General features: G+C 39.2%; 1 protein-coding gene across 1 annotated transcript; it reads left to right on the top strand.

The window, feature by feature from the left end:
• Nucleotides 1–481: 481 nt before the first annotated feature.
• On the top strand, nucleotides 482–17,541 carry LOC118761327. Its single transcript, XM_036499150.1, has 3 exons — nucleotides 482–572; nucleotides 14,493–14,765; nucleotides 17,467–17,541. The coding sequence occupies exons 1-3, from the start codon at nucleotides 518–520 to the stop codon at nucleotides 17,478–17,480; spliced, it is 342 nt and encodes a 113-aa protein (XP_036355043.1). The 5' UTR covers nucleotides 482–517; the 3' UTR covers nucleotides 17,481–17,541.
• The last annotated feature ends 242 nt before the right edge of the window (nucleotides 17,542–17,783 follow it).

The raw sequence follows: 17,783 nt of genomic DNA, 5'->3' as shown, positions 1-17,783 counted from the left end.
TTACAAAATGGTCAATTATTCATGTAGGCTAATTAGGCAAGATTTTAACAAATTCACTGGACACCCAAGTCATCATATCTCCTAAAATATTCATTCAAATTTCACAAATGAGGTATCAAAATGTTTGTTTTTGGATGCTCTCCAAGAAAATGTACAGTAGAAATTACATTTAAATAGTTTCAAAAATTCATAGTGACCCCTATAGAAAATCATATTTTACTTGGATGTTCTGAGGTATTTGAAAGAGAGAGTGTAATGGAAGATGCTAAAGATATGACTAAACAAAACACTGTTTTTTCTTTGCATTTTTTAGATTAACTGTGTCTAGTATTTTTATTACTTATCCTCTATACTGCTCTTCCTAATTTCACCATGATAATACTTGCTCATGGGTTCCTGTTTTTGCAAAGACAAGTTCCTATGATTTATGTTGAATTATTTTTTACACTATTATTTTGCATCACGGACTATTTGTAGAAATTGTTCCTATCAGTATTTATCATTTTCTTTGTAGATAATGGAATTTAACCCATTATATTTGAAATACTTGTTCCTTGCACAATGCTTCTGTGGTAAGTAACAATATGTCTCTTATATAAACATTTTTATTCAGAATTTTTAATTGTCATAAATTTGTATCCACTGTAGAATTTAATCATAACTATTGCTGTTTGATCCTAAGGCCAGTGCTGATAAATTATGTTTAAAGGTGTTGCATATGTTGATATTTCATATTGTTTTTGCAGCTTCATTTTCCATTATTAAGGTGATAAGTGGTGATTTGAGGTGAATTTGGCTGCTATTTCTAGCAGATTGACTTGAACCTGACTAGCCTACATCTATTTTCATGGCTACTATATATTGGCACAGTTATAGAGCTTAGAAGTTTGTGTTCCAAACAACTAGCTTTGGGTTCAGTTTCACTGCATGGCACCTTAAGCAAGTATGTTATACTATAGCTCCAGATCAACCAAAGCATTCTGAGTAGATGTGGCAGATATAACTGAAAGCCCATCATATATATATATATGTATATATATATATATATATATATATATATATATATAGGTGAGAAAGCACGTGGTTGAATATATAGAAAATAGTAAAAAGTGAAAAAACTACAGAAGGCTTGTTTTAAAAGGTTAAAAAATATATTTAGTTAGTTAGTTAGTTAGTTAATTTGGCTCAAAAGCAAATAGCAAAGCCATGTAGGGGGACATGGAGTTAAGTACAGGGTGGTGTTCATGTAAAGAGTTCAGGCCACTTGAGGTCCAGGGAGGCTTTGAACAAAGCGGTCGTCGGCATCTTCACCATCTCGTCTGGCAGCTTGTTCCACGGATCTGCAACCCGGACGGAGAAAGTTCCTCTCCTTCGATTGAGATGAAATCGTCGCAGGTAGAGCTTTTCGGAATGACCCCGCAGCCAACGCTCCGGAGCAGGAGTGAAGAACAGCTCTTTCGAGAGGTTACACTTCCCGCTTATGATGTTGTGGGCGAGAATGAGATCACCACGGCGGCAGCGTTTTTCAAGAGAACAAAGGTCGAGCGTCCTCAGCCTTTCTTCATAGGACAAATTTTTGAGACCATGAACCATGCGGGTAGCCAGCCTCTGGACTCTTTCGAGGTGCTGTATGTCTTTGAGGAGATAAGGAGAAGAGGCTTGAATCCCATACTCCAATATGGGTCTCACCAGCGTGACATAGAGTGGCAGGAATATGGCTGCTGTGAGCATTCCGAATGACCGTCGAATCAAAAACAGAATTCCGCGCGCTTTGTTGGCAGCATGGACGCACTGGGCCGAAGGCGAAAAGGAGGAATCCACCAAGATACCCAGGTCCTTTACCTGATCGGTCCTCTCCAGCAGCAGACGACCCGGCTCGAAATCAAGTTGAGTTGCAGGAGTAGAGCCGACAGGCAGATGACAGCACTTTGACACGTTCAGACACAGGTCCCAATCGTTAGACCACTTCCAAATTTGGTGGAGGCATCGACGAAGATCCTCTATACTACCGCGAGGAGCGACCAGTTTGATATTGTCGGCAAATAGAAGGGTGTGTTGCGTGAGGTCGTCGGGCAAGTCGTTTATGAAGACTAAGAACAACAAGGGCCCAAGCACTGAACCTTGAGGCACGCCACTGCTCGCACTGGAGACGTTGGACCGTGAACCATTAACTTGAACTTGGAAGGAGCGATCTGAGAGGAAGGCACCAACCCATCGTACAATATCCGGATGGAAACTATATGCTTGAAGCTTGACAAGTAGTAGGCGGTGGTTTACCGAGTCAAAAGCTTTGGCAAAGTCCAATAAAACGATGTCAACAGCATCACTATCATCGAGGATGCGCGTCACCAATTCTTCCATTACTAGTAAGTTGGTCAAGCATGATCTCTTCGGCACGAAGCCGTGTTGGGAATCAGTGATCGAGGCTGTGTTTAGGAGGTGGAGCATCATACTTTTCTTAAGGATGGTTTCCAACATCTTGCTGATTATTGATGTAAGGGAAACCGGTCGGTAGTTAAGCGGGCCTTCGCGGCTCCCTTTCTTGAAAATTGGGCAGATTATCGCTGTTCTCCAGTCTGCAGGTATAACACCCGTCGCCAATGACATATTGAATAGTCGTGTTAAGGGCTCGCAAATGACCGGAGCCAACGCTTTGATAACCAGTGGGTGTATGCCGTCAGGGCCGTGATCCTTGTTGACATCGAGGCCTTGAATAACACGTTTGACTTGGTCCCGCGTGATGATCAATCGAAGCATTGGAGGTACCGATCTATCAAATGGAGGGGGTTCACGACCATCATCTTGTTTGAAAATAGTTGAAAAAGCCTCAGCAAATAATTGACTCTGTTGATAAGGATCCTCAATCGATACGCCTGTTGAGTCTACCAACGTTGCAATCTGGTTGTTCAAGCGGGAATTCCGCTGGACATGGGCAAAGAAGGTTTTGGGATTGCTACTGGCATTTGCCGCGATTTTGTATTCATAACTGAAGCGTTCCTTCTTTTCAATTTTCACGGCTCGGTCTCGTTGAGTTTTGTACACCTCAAAAGCTGCAGTCGAATCCAGATTTTTGAATTCAGCCCAAGCAATATCTCTGAGTCGACGTTCTCGTTTAACCTTCTTCGTCACCCAGGGCTTGTGTTTCTTCTCCTTATCTCCTCAAGCTTCTTCTCCTTATCTCCTCAAAGACATACATCATCTCGAAAGAGTCCAGAAGCTGGCTACCTGCATGGTTCTTGATCTCAAGCATTTGTCTTATGAAGAAAGGCTGAAGACGCTCGACCTTTATTCTCTCGAAAAACACAGCCACCGTGGTTATCTCATTCTCACTCACAACATCATAAGCGGAAAGTGTAACCTCTCAAAAGAGCTGTTCTTCACTCCTGCTCCAGAGCGTGGGTTGCAGGGTCACTCCGAAAAGCTCTATTTATGACGATTTCATCTCAATTGAAGGAGAGGGGCTTTCTCCGTCCGGGTTGAGGATCCGTGGAATAAGCTGCCGGATGAGATAGTGAAGATGCCGATGACTGCTCGGTTCAAAGTCTCTCTTGACCAGAAATAGCCTGAACTCTTTGTATGACCACCCTCCCTGTACATATCTCTCTGTCCCCCTACATGGCCTTGCTTTTGCTTTTTGAGCCAATAAAAATTGAATTGAATTGAAAAAATACTCTGCCAGAACCTTGGACCCTACACTACAAAAATGTTTTGCTGTTTTTACCAAGTTTGCCCTCAGTAGCTGCCCAAACTCCTCTGCTGAAAGCTTCCCTGGAATTATATCAGGGAAGCTTTGTATACCACATCAATAGATACTTTCGGCATGAGAGAAAGGCAAAACCCAGATTGGTTCAGTGCTGAGCTCTCAGCTGGAAACAGTTATCGAAGCAAAGTGTGCAGCTCTGATGCAATACAAGAGTGATTCTTCTACAAAGTCACTCAAAGAACTCAGAAAGGCAAGAAATAAAACCCAACTGACTGCCAGACGCCATGCAAATAGGTACTGGCAGGAAATCTGTCAGAGTATCCAGTCAGCTGCTGACGGTGGTGACACCTGTGGGATGTATGCCGGTTTGAGAAGGCCCTCGGTCCATCCGCAACTAAGTCAGCCCCTCTGAAATCAACTACTGGAGATCTCATCAAGGACCAAATCAAGCAAATGGATAGATTAGTGGAGTACTACCAGGATCTCTACTCACGGGAGACCACGGTAGCTGAGTCTGCAATCGAGGATGTCAAGATCTTCCCAGTCATGTGTGAACTTGACAGTCTGCCATCTATAGCAGAACTCACCAAGGCTATTGACTCCCTAGCAAGAAATAATGCTCCGGGAAAAGATGGCATCCCCTCAGAGATCATCAAAACCGGCAAAAACACCATCCTGCTTCAGCACCTTCATGAGCTTCTGTATCAGTGCTGGGAAGAGGGTACAGTCGCTCAGGATATGCAGGATGCTAACATCATTACACTTTGCAAAAACAAAGGTGACCGTGGTAATTGTAACAATTACCGTGGAATATCTCTTCTAAGCACTGTTGGAAAGACCTTTGCTCACGTTATCCTGTCCAGGCTACAACTGCTTACTTCTCAAATTTATTCAGAATCACAGTGTGGCTTTAGAAGAAGCAGATCAACTATTGACATGATATTCTCCATACTTCAGGAGAAGTCCAGACAGCAGAAAATGTCATTAGATATGGTCTTCATTGATCTGACAAAAGCCTTTGACTTGGTAAGTAGAAAAGTCCTCTTCATCCTGCTCCAATAAATCGGATGTCCACTAAAGCTGCTGGGGATCATCAAATCTTTCCATGATGATATGCAAGACATCATACAGCACAACGATTCAACATCAGCCGCCTTCCAAATAAAAAATGGGGTAAAGCAAGGTTGTTCCTTGCTCTTATATTATTTGGCATCTTCTTCTCACTGCTGCTGTCACATGCCTTTGAGACATCAGATGATGGAATCTTTCTGTACAGTAGAAGTGATGGGAAACTGTTCACTCTCTCGCGTCTGTGTGCCAAGACCAAAATCAAAAGTGTCCTGATCAAGGAAATACTATTTGCTGATGATGCCGCTCTGGTATCACACACAGAAGAAGCCTTGCAAAGGCTTATCAACTGTTTTGAGCAAGCATGTAGTGACTTTGGCTTAGTTATCAGCCTCAAGAAGACCAACATCATGGGTCAGGCTACATAGGACATCCCAAACACACATATTGGAGACCACAGACTACAGGAAGTGGAGAAGTTTACTTATTTTGGCTCTACCGTCACCTACAACCTATCCCTTGATGCTGAGCTAAATATACGCATTGGCAAGGCAGATGCTGTGATGGCCCAACTCTCCAAATGGGCATGGGACAACAATAAGCTGACCAAGACCACAAAAATGAAGATTTACCAGGCATGTGTACTTAGCACTCTACTGTATGGAAGTGAGTCTTGGACACCATATACACGCCAAGAGCGTCGCCTAAATATCTTTCACCTGCACTGCCTCTGGAAAATCCTTCTCATCAAATGGCAGGACCATGTCTCCAACAAAGATATCCTCAAGCAAGCAGGAATACCAAGCTTGTTTGCACTCCTCACACAAAGACGTATGAGGTGGCTTGGACATGTTAGCCATATGGAAGATGGCAGAATCCCCAAGGACATACTCTATGGAGAGCTTGCTTGGGGCACTAGGTCTGTGGGAAGACAGTTCTTACGATACAAGGATGTTTGCAAAAGGGACATGAAGGCCTGCAACATTAATATAACCAACTGGGAAGCAGTTGCCAGCAACCGTGGAGATTGGCGACGTACTGTAAAAGAGGGAACACAAAGGAGTGACATAGAGAGAGAGGAGAAATGGAAAAACAAGAAAAGATTTCAAGAAGAAACTATGACATTACAACCAGCCAGGCAAAGTCTTCGCTACATTTGTGGCACCTGCTTGAGGGATTGTTTGTCCAGTATAGGACTACACAGCCAAAGCAGGAGATGTATTAGGACATGAAATGTAAAAGCCAGACTAGATTATTTTATATGCAACTCCATTGTCTCGCGAGACTAAAAGGATGCCAACAACAATATATATGGATTTCGTAGACAGGAACTGAAACAAATCAACTGTATATATATATATATATGTATGTATATATGTAAGTGTATGTGTGTGTCTTTGTGTTTCACCCTCATCACTGCTGTTCATTTATTTACATCCACACAACCGACTGTTTTCACAAGAACAAACTAATAGAATAAGTACCAGGCTTATCGACATAAATAAAGCACTAGGCTGTGTCTCATATTTTTGTTTGCCCACTCAGTTGTATCTATCAATTTGTCTTTTTATGTGTGTGTGTGTGTATATCTATATGTATTTATGTATGTATGTATGTATGTATGTATGTATGTATGTATGTATGTATGTATGTATGTATGAATGTATGTATGTAACTATCTATCTATATATCTATCTATCTATCTATCTATCTATATATATATATATATATATATATATATATATATATATATATATATATATATAAAATTAGAAAAAAACCATCTTTTATCAATTCAAAATGAACAATTAAATTACACCCTTTAGAAAGTTACCTATAATAGAAATATTAACATTAAAATAGCAATAAAATGTCAATGATTAAGTAAATTGCTAAAAAATAAAATAATAATATATATTATATTGTGTGAAACTTGATTTAGTACTTCTAAATAAGTTTTGGATTTTATTTCCTCAAATATTAATATATATATATATATATATATATATATATACATATATAACACCCTAATGGGAGCCTTAACTCCCAAATTTTAGTAATTTCTTTTATGATCCAAAACTAGGTCAAAAGTACTGAATGAATCTTTATGAAATTTGGAAATTATATTCTATGCATAAGGGCCATAAACCCCATGACAATTCATATAATTTTGCTCTTGATGAAATTTTAATCATAGGTATTAGACACAAATGAAGTAATATTTATAAAATTTCATCTACTTACAAGTTAGAAAGACCCCTCCATGGGGACTTAACACCCACAATTTTGTCACTTTATCTAAGCATAAATGAATACAGTTGTGCTCTTGGAAGCTGTAGGGTTACCTGAGCATAAAAGATGAGCATTATTTATGGTGAGGAATCCTACATTGGGAGTGGTATCTACTAGGGTAGGATAGCAGACCGCTTATTGTGATGATTCGTCTTTTGGTTTCCTGTAGCTTTGCTCTCTTTTACAAACCCAGTGAACATATATTTCCTATTTCAAAGAAATTCAAGCAATAGATATAAGACCAAAGTTAAAAAGATTCTCAACAATTCAACTTCTCTGGTTGACATTAAGATGCCCACCCCCAATAGGGGCATTAACTCTCACATTTTAGAGCTCTATGACCTCCACTTTTCAGGAGCAAAATCCTTTTAACAGGTTCCATAAGACTGGAATTTTGGAATATGCGCATAAAAATCAGTAGTATGGGATACATGTGGCACAATTACAATTTTGTTTGTGTGTGTAAAGAGGGAAATAACCCTCATCTGCAATTTTGATGAAATTCGAAACATAGGTATTCCAGTTCATTACAGAAAATATAACAGAAAAGTCTAATTCTTCAATTGTGTGTAACTTGGGCAACGCCGGGTAACTCTTCTATTATATATATACGTGAAAGAGCACAATTCAAGCGTGATTGTTACGAACATCGACTTACTGGCACCTGTGCCAGTGGCATGTGTTAAAAGATTTGAACGAGGTCATTGCCAGTACCGCCTGACTAGCCCCGTGCTGGTGGCACATAAAAAGCACCCACTACACTCTTGGAGTGGGTGACATTAGGAATGGCATCCAGCTGTAGAAACTCTGCCAGATCACGATTGGAGCTTGGTGCGACCGTCTGGTTCACCAGCCCTGAGTCAAAATCGTCCAACCCATGCTAGCATGGAAAGCGGACATTAAATGATGATATATATGATATATATGGATATATATGATATATATGGATATATATGATATACATGGATATATATATATATATATATCCATTTATAAAGAGGCATTTTTCATCAATAAATTTCTCCCCCAACTAAATATGAACACACAACTCAATACAGAACACCACTAACTCTTCAATTGAAACCACTAAACCCTATACACTTCCTACACTACTCACATCTCTAAATCCAGAACTACTTACCTCCCTTACAAATAATCTTTTTTCTCAGGAACTATTAGACCTGACACCCTTCATTAACCGGTGTTGTTCAAACGATGAATAGTTTTGCGTAAACCATCATTCGTTTTGTTCTCCTACATTATTATCATCTTATAATCATCTCATAATAAGGACTTTTATGACTCGTATTACTACCTCAGTCAATCTAAATGTATATATTTGTCGTTACCTGTCATAAATAGCCTTTTTCTATTTGCAATGTGCATTTTCGTTGATTTTTCTTATTTTACCCTTACATTTCCATGTGTATTTTTTATTTTCTTTCCGTAACATATTTCTACTATCCATATATATATATATATGTGGATATATATATATTTTTTCATTTTTTCATTTTATCTAGTTTCAGCTCACGAGCTGTGGCCATGCTGGGGCACCGCCATTTGGTGTTGCTACATGATTTTACTTCACGAATGCTTTTTAGCAATTGACATTTGGTGCATGAGAGAGTTTGATGCAGCTGCCCTTATCTGCACACCTCCTGCTGTGATGTTGGTTCATCTGGGACCCTGATATGAAGAGGTCCCGCATTATTTTAAAGACATCTGCATCCACACCATGCAGGTCTCTCAGGTCCTTCGGGAGGATATTGAAGAGCTGTGGACCTTTGAAGCCCAGGCTATCACAGTATCTTGTCCTACATCTTGATGGCAAATTTGGAGTCCTTGGCCCTATGCAGTGGAGCCCAGTTCTAGTATTTGTGTAACTCTCAATGTGAAAGTTTGAGACAAGTCCTTCCAGGATCTTCCAGAGGTATATTATGGCATATCTTTATCGCCTACGCTCTAAGGAATAGAGTCTTAATCTCTTGAGTCTGCTTTCCTTGAAGAAAATAACTTGCTGCCTGACACCACATGGTTTCCAGCCAGGAAGTAGCTGCCTAACTCGGCTCCTACAACACAATGACTGGGTACTGAAACAACTGCTCAACCACTCAAATGTGGAAGTCATATATCTCGACTTTGCAAAGGCCTTTGATAAAGTCGATCATGGAATGATATGTCACAAACTGTGTGATCTTGGCATAGTTGGGAAATTGGGAGAATGGCTTCATGACTTTCTGAAGGATAGAAGTCAGGTGGCCACCTCCAATGGGGCCACCTCCAATAACATGCAAATAGTGAGCGGTGTTCCTCAAGGCACTATTTTGGGACCACTACTGTTCATAATGGCCCTCTCAGACATGCCCTCATCCATGCAGGGAGCCACGATCACAAGTTATGCCGATGATACAAAAGTTTCACAGTAATACAGAACCCTGAAGACACTATGCACCTGCAATGTGAGCTGGATGAAATATACAAATGGGCTGAAAAGAATAGCATGCAGTTCAATGCTGAAAGTTTCAAGCTTTATGCTATCAGCATGCAAAACTAAATGCAATACTCAATAAATACACTGGACCTGGAGGGATTGCAATCCCAGAGGCACAATCAGTGTGAGACCTAGGTATTTACATGATTAATGATGCAACCTTTCATGTGCATGTTGCTAAATTGGCAATGAAATGTAGGTGGCTGACCGGATGGATTCTTAGAGCTTTTAGAACAAGAGACCAGGAAACCATGACGGTCCTCTGGAGGACACTTGTCCTTAGCCACTTTGACTATTGCTCTCAGCTATGGTCACCAACCAGTGTCAAATTAATCACAGAATTTGAGGCAATCCAACGAAGCTACACGAAGAAGATAGCCTCTATATAGCATGTAAGCTATTGGGAAAGGCTCAAGAGATTAAGACTCTATTCCTTAGAGTGTAGGCGATAAAGATATGCCATAATATACATCTGAAAGATCCTGGAAGGACTTGTCCCAAACTTTCACATCGAGAGTTACACAAATACTAGAACTGGGCTCCACTGCATAGTGCCAAGGACTCCAAATTCGCCAAGGACCCCAAATTGAGGGGCTTCTTTATCAAAGTGTCTATCTGCATTTGCTTGTTTATTCGAATGTGTAGTTTCCTAGTAGTGCTCCCTACGTAGGGTGCCCCACATTTATTGCAGACGACCTCATATACTGCATGTTTTGATGTCATTGATGGGGCAGTTGGTGAGTGTGCACTCCACAGTGCTCCCTTAGGTATTTTTCCTTGATAGAGCTTTCTTCAGGGATAGACTGGTGTGTACCAGCTGTATGTTAAGTCTCTCCCTGCGGATGGATGTTGGGTAGCTGCTGATGTTCTGTCATCTAAGTAGGGCAGTCTAAGGAAGCATGTTTCTGATCTGATGTTATGGGCTTCTCTGTGTAGTTTACCCACTTTCATTATTCACAGAGGCAGTCTTTTAGCTGTGGATGGTGGATAACCGTTGTGTGCTAAGTTCCTGAGGAACCGCTTCATGCTGATGGCTTTGTCACTTACTTCATTGCATCTGTCTCTTATGCATGTTATTTAATTTTGTATATGTGCAGTTTTGGCTCTGGTGGACCGGGCCGAATCATAATGCATGAATAGATTCCTAGTCACTGCTTCTTTTGTAAAGATTCATGTGGATGTAACCATCCTCTGTGATCCTGATTTGGAAATCCAGCAGAGAGAGAGATCCAGGCTTGTCTGGGTGTTCATTTTCAAATTTATGTGACTGTCAATGTAGTTGAATTTTTCATGTATGGAATTTACTCCTTCCCGTGAAGGGGTGAGCATCTCACATTATTCCATCTTTACACAACTACATTCTTTAAATACATATGTATTTATATATATATATATACTTGCTGACATAACCGGTAATTCCTAGGAAAGTGGGGCTTGTCCCTTTGTTCCATTCTCATAATTGTTTCGCTAATCCATTAACAACAATACAAAGTATCAGTCTTACACAGGAACTTGTTTTTAGGAATTCCAATAAGTTATGAATTCCCAAATTGTGAAGTCAGTTATGTAATAACATGAAATTAATTACCCGATAGTAAGATTTCAAACAAAGTAGCCCCAAAATGGCTTTAATACATTCCAGAGTATATAGAACTTAAGAGGAAGCACTGATAAGGTATGTATACTAAAATCATGAAGCATGTTATGTAAGGACAGGCTAATGATAGGAGATAATAACAATTCAAAGTAAATAACTCTGAAAAAAGCTTTTGTGCATCTGCAGAGAATATTACCCTCAGCGGTGCTAGTGTTTACTTCGCAAGTTGTGAAATTTGTTTTTGTGATCTTGTTTGTGCTATAGTTTGCAATTTTGTCATAAACTGAAAGTTTGAACCAAGAGCCAATGTGAAATTTTGCGTTAAACTTGGGAAGTCTGCTACAGACATTGATCATGCTTTGGCAAGCTTACAGCGATGAGGCAATGAGTTGTATGCAAGTTTCAATTAGTGTGGATGCTTCAAAAGTGGAAGAACATCCTAAGAAGACAGAGAGCAATCTGGGTGACCTACCATGATGTCTGCCTGTAAAATTCATCAGCTTGTGCATGAGGATCATCTGAAGACAACAACATTGCTGATGCCGGTTTGTCATATTGGTTCATGGAGGCAATCCTAACATCTGAATTGAACATGTGGTGTGTCTTTGCCAAGTTTGTCTCCTGCTTGCTGACTACTGAACAGAAAGAACATCATGTCAAAGTCTGTCAAGATCTCCATTGGCAGGCTTCTGATGACCCATCCTTTATGTCAAGAATCATCACCGGTGATAAGAGTTGGGTCTATGGGTACAACCCTGAGATGAAGCAACCATCATCCCAATGGAAGAGGCCTTCATCACCATAACCAAAGAAGGTATAACAGATCTACAGCTCAATCAAGAGCATGCTCATTGTTTTTTCAACATCACCAGTATTGTGCATAAAGAATTCATCCCATAAGGCCAGACAGTCAATGGAGAATTTTACTGTGATGTTGTGAAGCATTTGAGGGAGGACATTTGGCTAAACAACCAGATCTATTGAGCACACAGAAGTGGATTCTTCATGATGACTGCTCCCTATCTGAGTTCCTTGCCAAAAACAACATGGTATCACTCCCACACTTGCCCTATTTGCCAGGTTTAGCATCTGCAGACTGCCATCTCTTTGCCAAGGTAAAAATTTAGCTCAAAAGTTGCCATTTTAACACTGTTGTCATGATGAAGAGTGAATCACAGAAAGTGCTCGACTTGCTTACAGAAAATGATCTCCAGGCCAGATTCCAATAGTGGCAGGAATGTTGGGATCAGTGTATTGCTGTGCAAGATGACTTTTTCAAAAGAGATGCTGTTAAAACTTAAGTAAACAAGTTATTTTTTTATTAAACACTAGCAGTGTAGCCTGGCTTTGCCCAGGATTAAGTTAGGATTATTAAGCTAATGAAGTTCGTTATTTCAAACCAAACTAAGTAACATCGATGTCATATTTGAGCGAAATCTGTTGAAATTGGTAAAATTTTGGCTGAAAATGAGTTGCAGATGACTTGATTGGGAAATCCCATAAGGAATCGGTCGGTCTATTGATTTTTTTCCCACTCATCGATCTTTTTTCGTTTTTAGAGAACTGAGAGTATTCAAAGATCCCATGACTCCTAAGTAAGGCTGGCATCAAGTTTGAACAAAATACATCAAATTCGGTAAAAGTTATGGTTGAAAATGGGGTGTAGCCAATTTTATTGGGAAATCCTATAAGGAATCGGTTTATATCGATTTTTTTTTATTTTTTTATCCTGATTAAATGGAAAACCCCATGAGGAATCAGTTAATTGGTTTTCATCCCAAATAGGACTTAACCGAACACAATATTGTTGATTCAAAACATAAATATTTATTCTTTAAAGTTGGTTTTCACACCCAACTCAGTTCTGCAGAATCGGTGTCGTGATGGGAGCGCATGGGTTGATCAGGCTGCACATGCACATGTGATCAGGTTGCACATGTGATCAGGTTGCACATGCCAGCCCTTTGAAAACACCACCCCCATCATCTAACCCCCCTTTGCCCGTGGGTTGGGAAGCCTTCCAGCAAGGAAAATAGAATGCCCAAAAGAGCTCCCGCTCCTCTGTGTCAGAAGTGGTTACATTCAGATCACAACTAAGTTTTAAGAATATATATATATATACACACACACACACGATCATACACATATTGCATACATGTGTTTTGTTCAGATATATGTTCGTGTGTGTGTGTATGTGTGTGTGTGTGTTGCCCGTATATCGACAAAATACTTAACAAATTTTTAACAAAAACTTACTTGTTACTAGAAGGGGACTTAACTCTTGTTGTAAATAATGGTGGATTTCTCCGACTTGAAAATTACTAAAAGTTTTGGTCAGAAATTTATTTTTACCACTATGCTGGTGCCTCTGGTAAAAATAAGTTGACAAAAATACAGCTAGGGTCATGATGAATGTCCTAAAATTGGAGCGACATGCATGCTATGTGGACATGCATAAATTACATCCACGTACACACACACGTACACACTCACACAAATCATGCCTTTTATATATATACAGATAACTAATCTGGGAACTTTTTAATACCACTCCCTACCTTTTAATATTCTCATTGTTTTTAAGGTGGTGAACTGGCAGAATCGTTAGCACACTGGGCAAAATGTTTAGTGGCATTTTGTCCGGCTTTACATTCTCAGTTCAAATTCATCTGAGGTTGAGACTTTGCCTTTCATCTTTTCCAGGTCAATAAAATAAGTACTAGTTGAGCACTGGGGTCAATGTGATCAACTTATCCCCTCCCCCAACATTCCTGGCCTTGTACCAAAATTTGAAATCAATATTTTCACTGTCTTCTTCATCATTCTGTCCGCTGTTAATTTTTGCCCAATTAAATATAATAAATAAAATCTTTTAAATTTTAAAACTAAATGTGAATACAAATACAGATTTCACAGAAAATAGAACAAAATGGTAATCATTTGTGTTATTTAAATAAAGTTCAGGAACCGAATATCTCTTCATATTTGAATGTCTGATTTCACATCCTAAAGTAGGTGTGTGCTTCTGATTGACATGTTTCTTTTACATTTCTCCTGATCAGATGATATGATTATAATATTTGAGTCATTGACAGAAAGTTAATGCCTTAGGCATTATCTATGATACATGGGTGTGATTCCTATTCTCTCTGAAATATTCTCTGTACATCTATTCACATTTAATTTTAAATTATGCTTTAAAAGGAATTTTTCAATTAATCCTCTTAATTTTAATTTATTTCAAGTTGTTGTTCTTGCATTAGAAAAATTACTTCTTGGAATGACAAGGTAGCTATTAAATGATATGTATATGTGTTTTATATTTTCATTTCCTTCAGTTTCTCTTGGATTAATTGAGGGTGGCACAAAATTTACCAGGAAGAATCAACCAGTAACTTTTGAATGTCCTCTTGAAAAGCAAAACCTTAAACACTGGCGAATTGATAGATACATCATTAGCAGAACTGCTAAAACTGAATACTTTGAAGCAAATGTGCTTCCTAACAATGTCAGGATCATAAACATCACACTTCTTCAAAATATTGAGCAAATAATTGTTTGTGAAAGCACCACTGGTGAGAAGACAAGATTTCATGCAAAACCATTATTCAGTAAGTACAAATATAAATCATTTGTATGTATTTTCCTGTCAATATTAATCTATTATGACCATGAAGAAAGTATATTTCTATAAACACTAACTTTGAGTTTCAGTCAATTCACAAAATATTGTAACAAACTAATACTGCCAATAATACATTGAAAGAATGTTCATTTTAATACATGATGAAGATGATGATGATTTTTCTTTTCTGTAAGTATTTTATCCTATATATGTTGTTAATTATTCTAAAAAGCTGAGAAGTCATCATCATCATCTTCGTATCTTAAAATGAACATTCTTTCAATGCATTATCTTTTTTAGTGTGTATACTGGTTGGATTTCTGATTGTCATCAGAAATGTTATTCTTGAATATGCACACACGCACATACACACAAGTATATATTATCATCATCACCATCATCATTGTCATCGTTTAGCATCAATTTTCCATGTTGGTATGAATGAGATGGTTTGACTGGAGCTGGCATGGCCAGGAGCTGTACCAGGCTCCATTGACTTCTGTAGGTTGATAAGGCTGAGATGCTGGAGATGGTGAGGAGAAACATTGCGCATCATACTGAACATAGTAACTTCATGCAGACAAACATGCAGACAAACATTGCACATCATATTGAACATTGTAACTTCATACCTTTCTAGTCTTTGCATGCCCTCTACATTCAAGGACCATGTCTGCCTATCACGTGGCATTGCTGTTTGTGCACAGGCATCACACAACCTTCCTTTCTCTCAGAAAGAGAGACTTTTGGTTGCCACTTGAGGTAAAAGATCTCTGAACTTTCTCCATCTTATTCTAGCAATTTCATTTCCTCTTCCACTGAAAATTAGGTCACCTAGCTAGCAGAAATTGCCCAGTACCTTTAGAGCACCTCTTGGGCATTTGTGAAAATCCATTTCTTGTATTCTTGTAGATTTTATGACTCCTATGCATTTTCCACATACAGACACTAATTTCTCTGTTAACCTCCCTACTGTTCCACTGCACCTGTTTTGCATCCATTGCATACCCTGAATACGCTGAAATGAATTTCTGCCTACACCATTCTTACATACTGAGAAAAACCATTTACCTGAAGTGAGTAGGGTCCTGTTTGTTTTCTTGTTTACAAAGGCTTTTGTCTTTGCTAACTTAACTTCAGGGCTCTTTGATTCCAGGCTTTGCTTCCACACCTGAAACCTTTTTCTAGTTTTGTTACTGATTCTGCTGTGAGAGCAAGGTAATTTACATATAGTAGTTCTCATTGGCTTCCAGGCTTAAATTCCTCTGTTATGACCTGGAGGACAATTCTGAATAGGAGGTGGCTGAGGACTGAGCCTTGATGAACACCTAACCCTACACTAAATTTATCACTGTGCTCATGACTAATTCTAACATTATTTATAGCAACCCTGTACAATACCTGAATTGCTTTTCACAAGCCGTCTATCTATCTCTAGCTTCCTGAAAGACCAGCATTTTACAGAGCAGGGTGCCCTGCTGAATGCTTTCTCCAGGTCAACTAATGCCAAGTACTACAGCTTATTCTTAGCTTAATATTACCCTTGTACTTGCCTGACTTCTTCCCATTACTGTGCCAAACTGCATTTCATCTGGCTTCATTTCTTTCTAATTAATTGGCTTATTATTCTCTCCATAACTGTCATCACTTTATCGAGCAATTTGAGGCCTCTATAATTAATTCTATCTAGTGCATTTCGTTTACTCTTTTAGTCACTGATTATGATCCTGGTATACCAGTCATTGGGGATTATACCTTCCTGAATAACCTAATTAACTAAACAGTGTCTAGACTGTATCCAACTTTATAGATATTTTAAGCATTTCAACAGTGACTCCTGAGGAACCAAGGATTTTTCCAGTCTCTATATCTTTAATTACATTATTTATCATACTGCTGTCTATATGAATGGTTGGCTCCTCTGTTGGGTTCACATGATGGGGAGCCTCCTTTTTTCTATTCATTCTCTACATTTAATAGCCCTTCACAGTTGCTCTTTCACACATTTTTCTTTTCCAAACCACTAAACACTAGCATGCCATTATCTATCTGTACACATTTTATCTCCCACAAAATCTCAATCCTCTCTGACACACTCTTTTACAATTTTATTTGTTTCAGTCATTTGACTGCGGCCATGATGGAGCAGTGCCTTTAGTTGAGCAAATCGACCCCAGGACGTATTCTTTGTAAGCCTAGCACTTAGTCTCTCGGTCTCTTTTGCTGAACTGCAAAGTTACAGGGATGTAAACGCACCACAATTGGTTGTCAAGCGATGTTGGGGGGACAAACACAGACACACAAACATTAACACACACATATATATATACATATATACGACAGGTTTCTTTCAGTTTCCGTCTACCAAACCCACTCACAACACTTTTGTCAGCCTGATGCTATAGTAGAAGATACTTGCCCAAGGTGCCACACAGTTGCAATAAACCCAGAACCATGTGGTTAGTAAGCAAGCTACTTACCACACAGCCACTCCCGCACCTGTGTAGCAATATGCAAAATCTCAAGTCTCTGATCTTCATACTGTAAGATATTGGCAAACCTCTTCCTGTCTGCTTCTACCCTAGCAAGATAAATCTAGTACCTTGCTTCCCTTTTAGCTACCTAATATGGTTCTTTGCTACTATCCCTTTTCCACACTTTCCAAACCCATTTCTTCTCTTTTATAGCCCTGTCGACCTGATTGTTCCACCACCATATCACCTTTGATCTGGCAAAAGCTTTGCTCCAACCACAAATCATCATCATCATCATTTCACAACTGGGTTGGATATTTGACAGGCTGGCTTGGCAGAAGATTGCCTCAGGTTTCACTAACTGTTTTGGCAGGGGTTTTATGACTGGATGCCCTTGCTAACACCAACCAACTTATAGAGTGAACTGAATGGTTGGAGAAACGAAAGAAAGAGGCACTCAATGCATTTTGACACGAATACGTAGTTTGTTTTTTTCCCTTAATATTCGAAATATTAGATCTGGACATATA

This window comes from Octopus sinensis, unplaced genomic scaffold (genome assembly GCF_006345805.1).
Source record: "Octopus sinensis unplaced genomic scaffold, ASM634580v1 Contig12215, whole genome shotgun sequence".
Classification (NCBI taxonomy): Eukaryota; Metazoa; Mollusca; class Cephalopoda; order Octopoda; family Octopodidae; genus Octopus; species Octopus sinensis.
The sequence above is the reverse complement of the archived record's forward strand: the minus strand, read 5'-3'. Positions and strand labels throughout refer to the sequence as shown.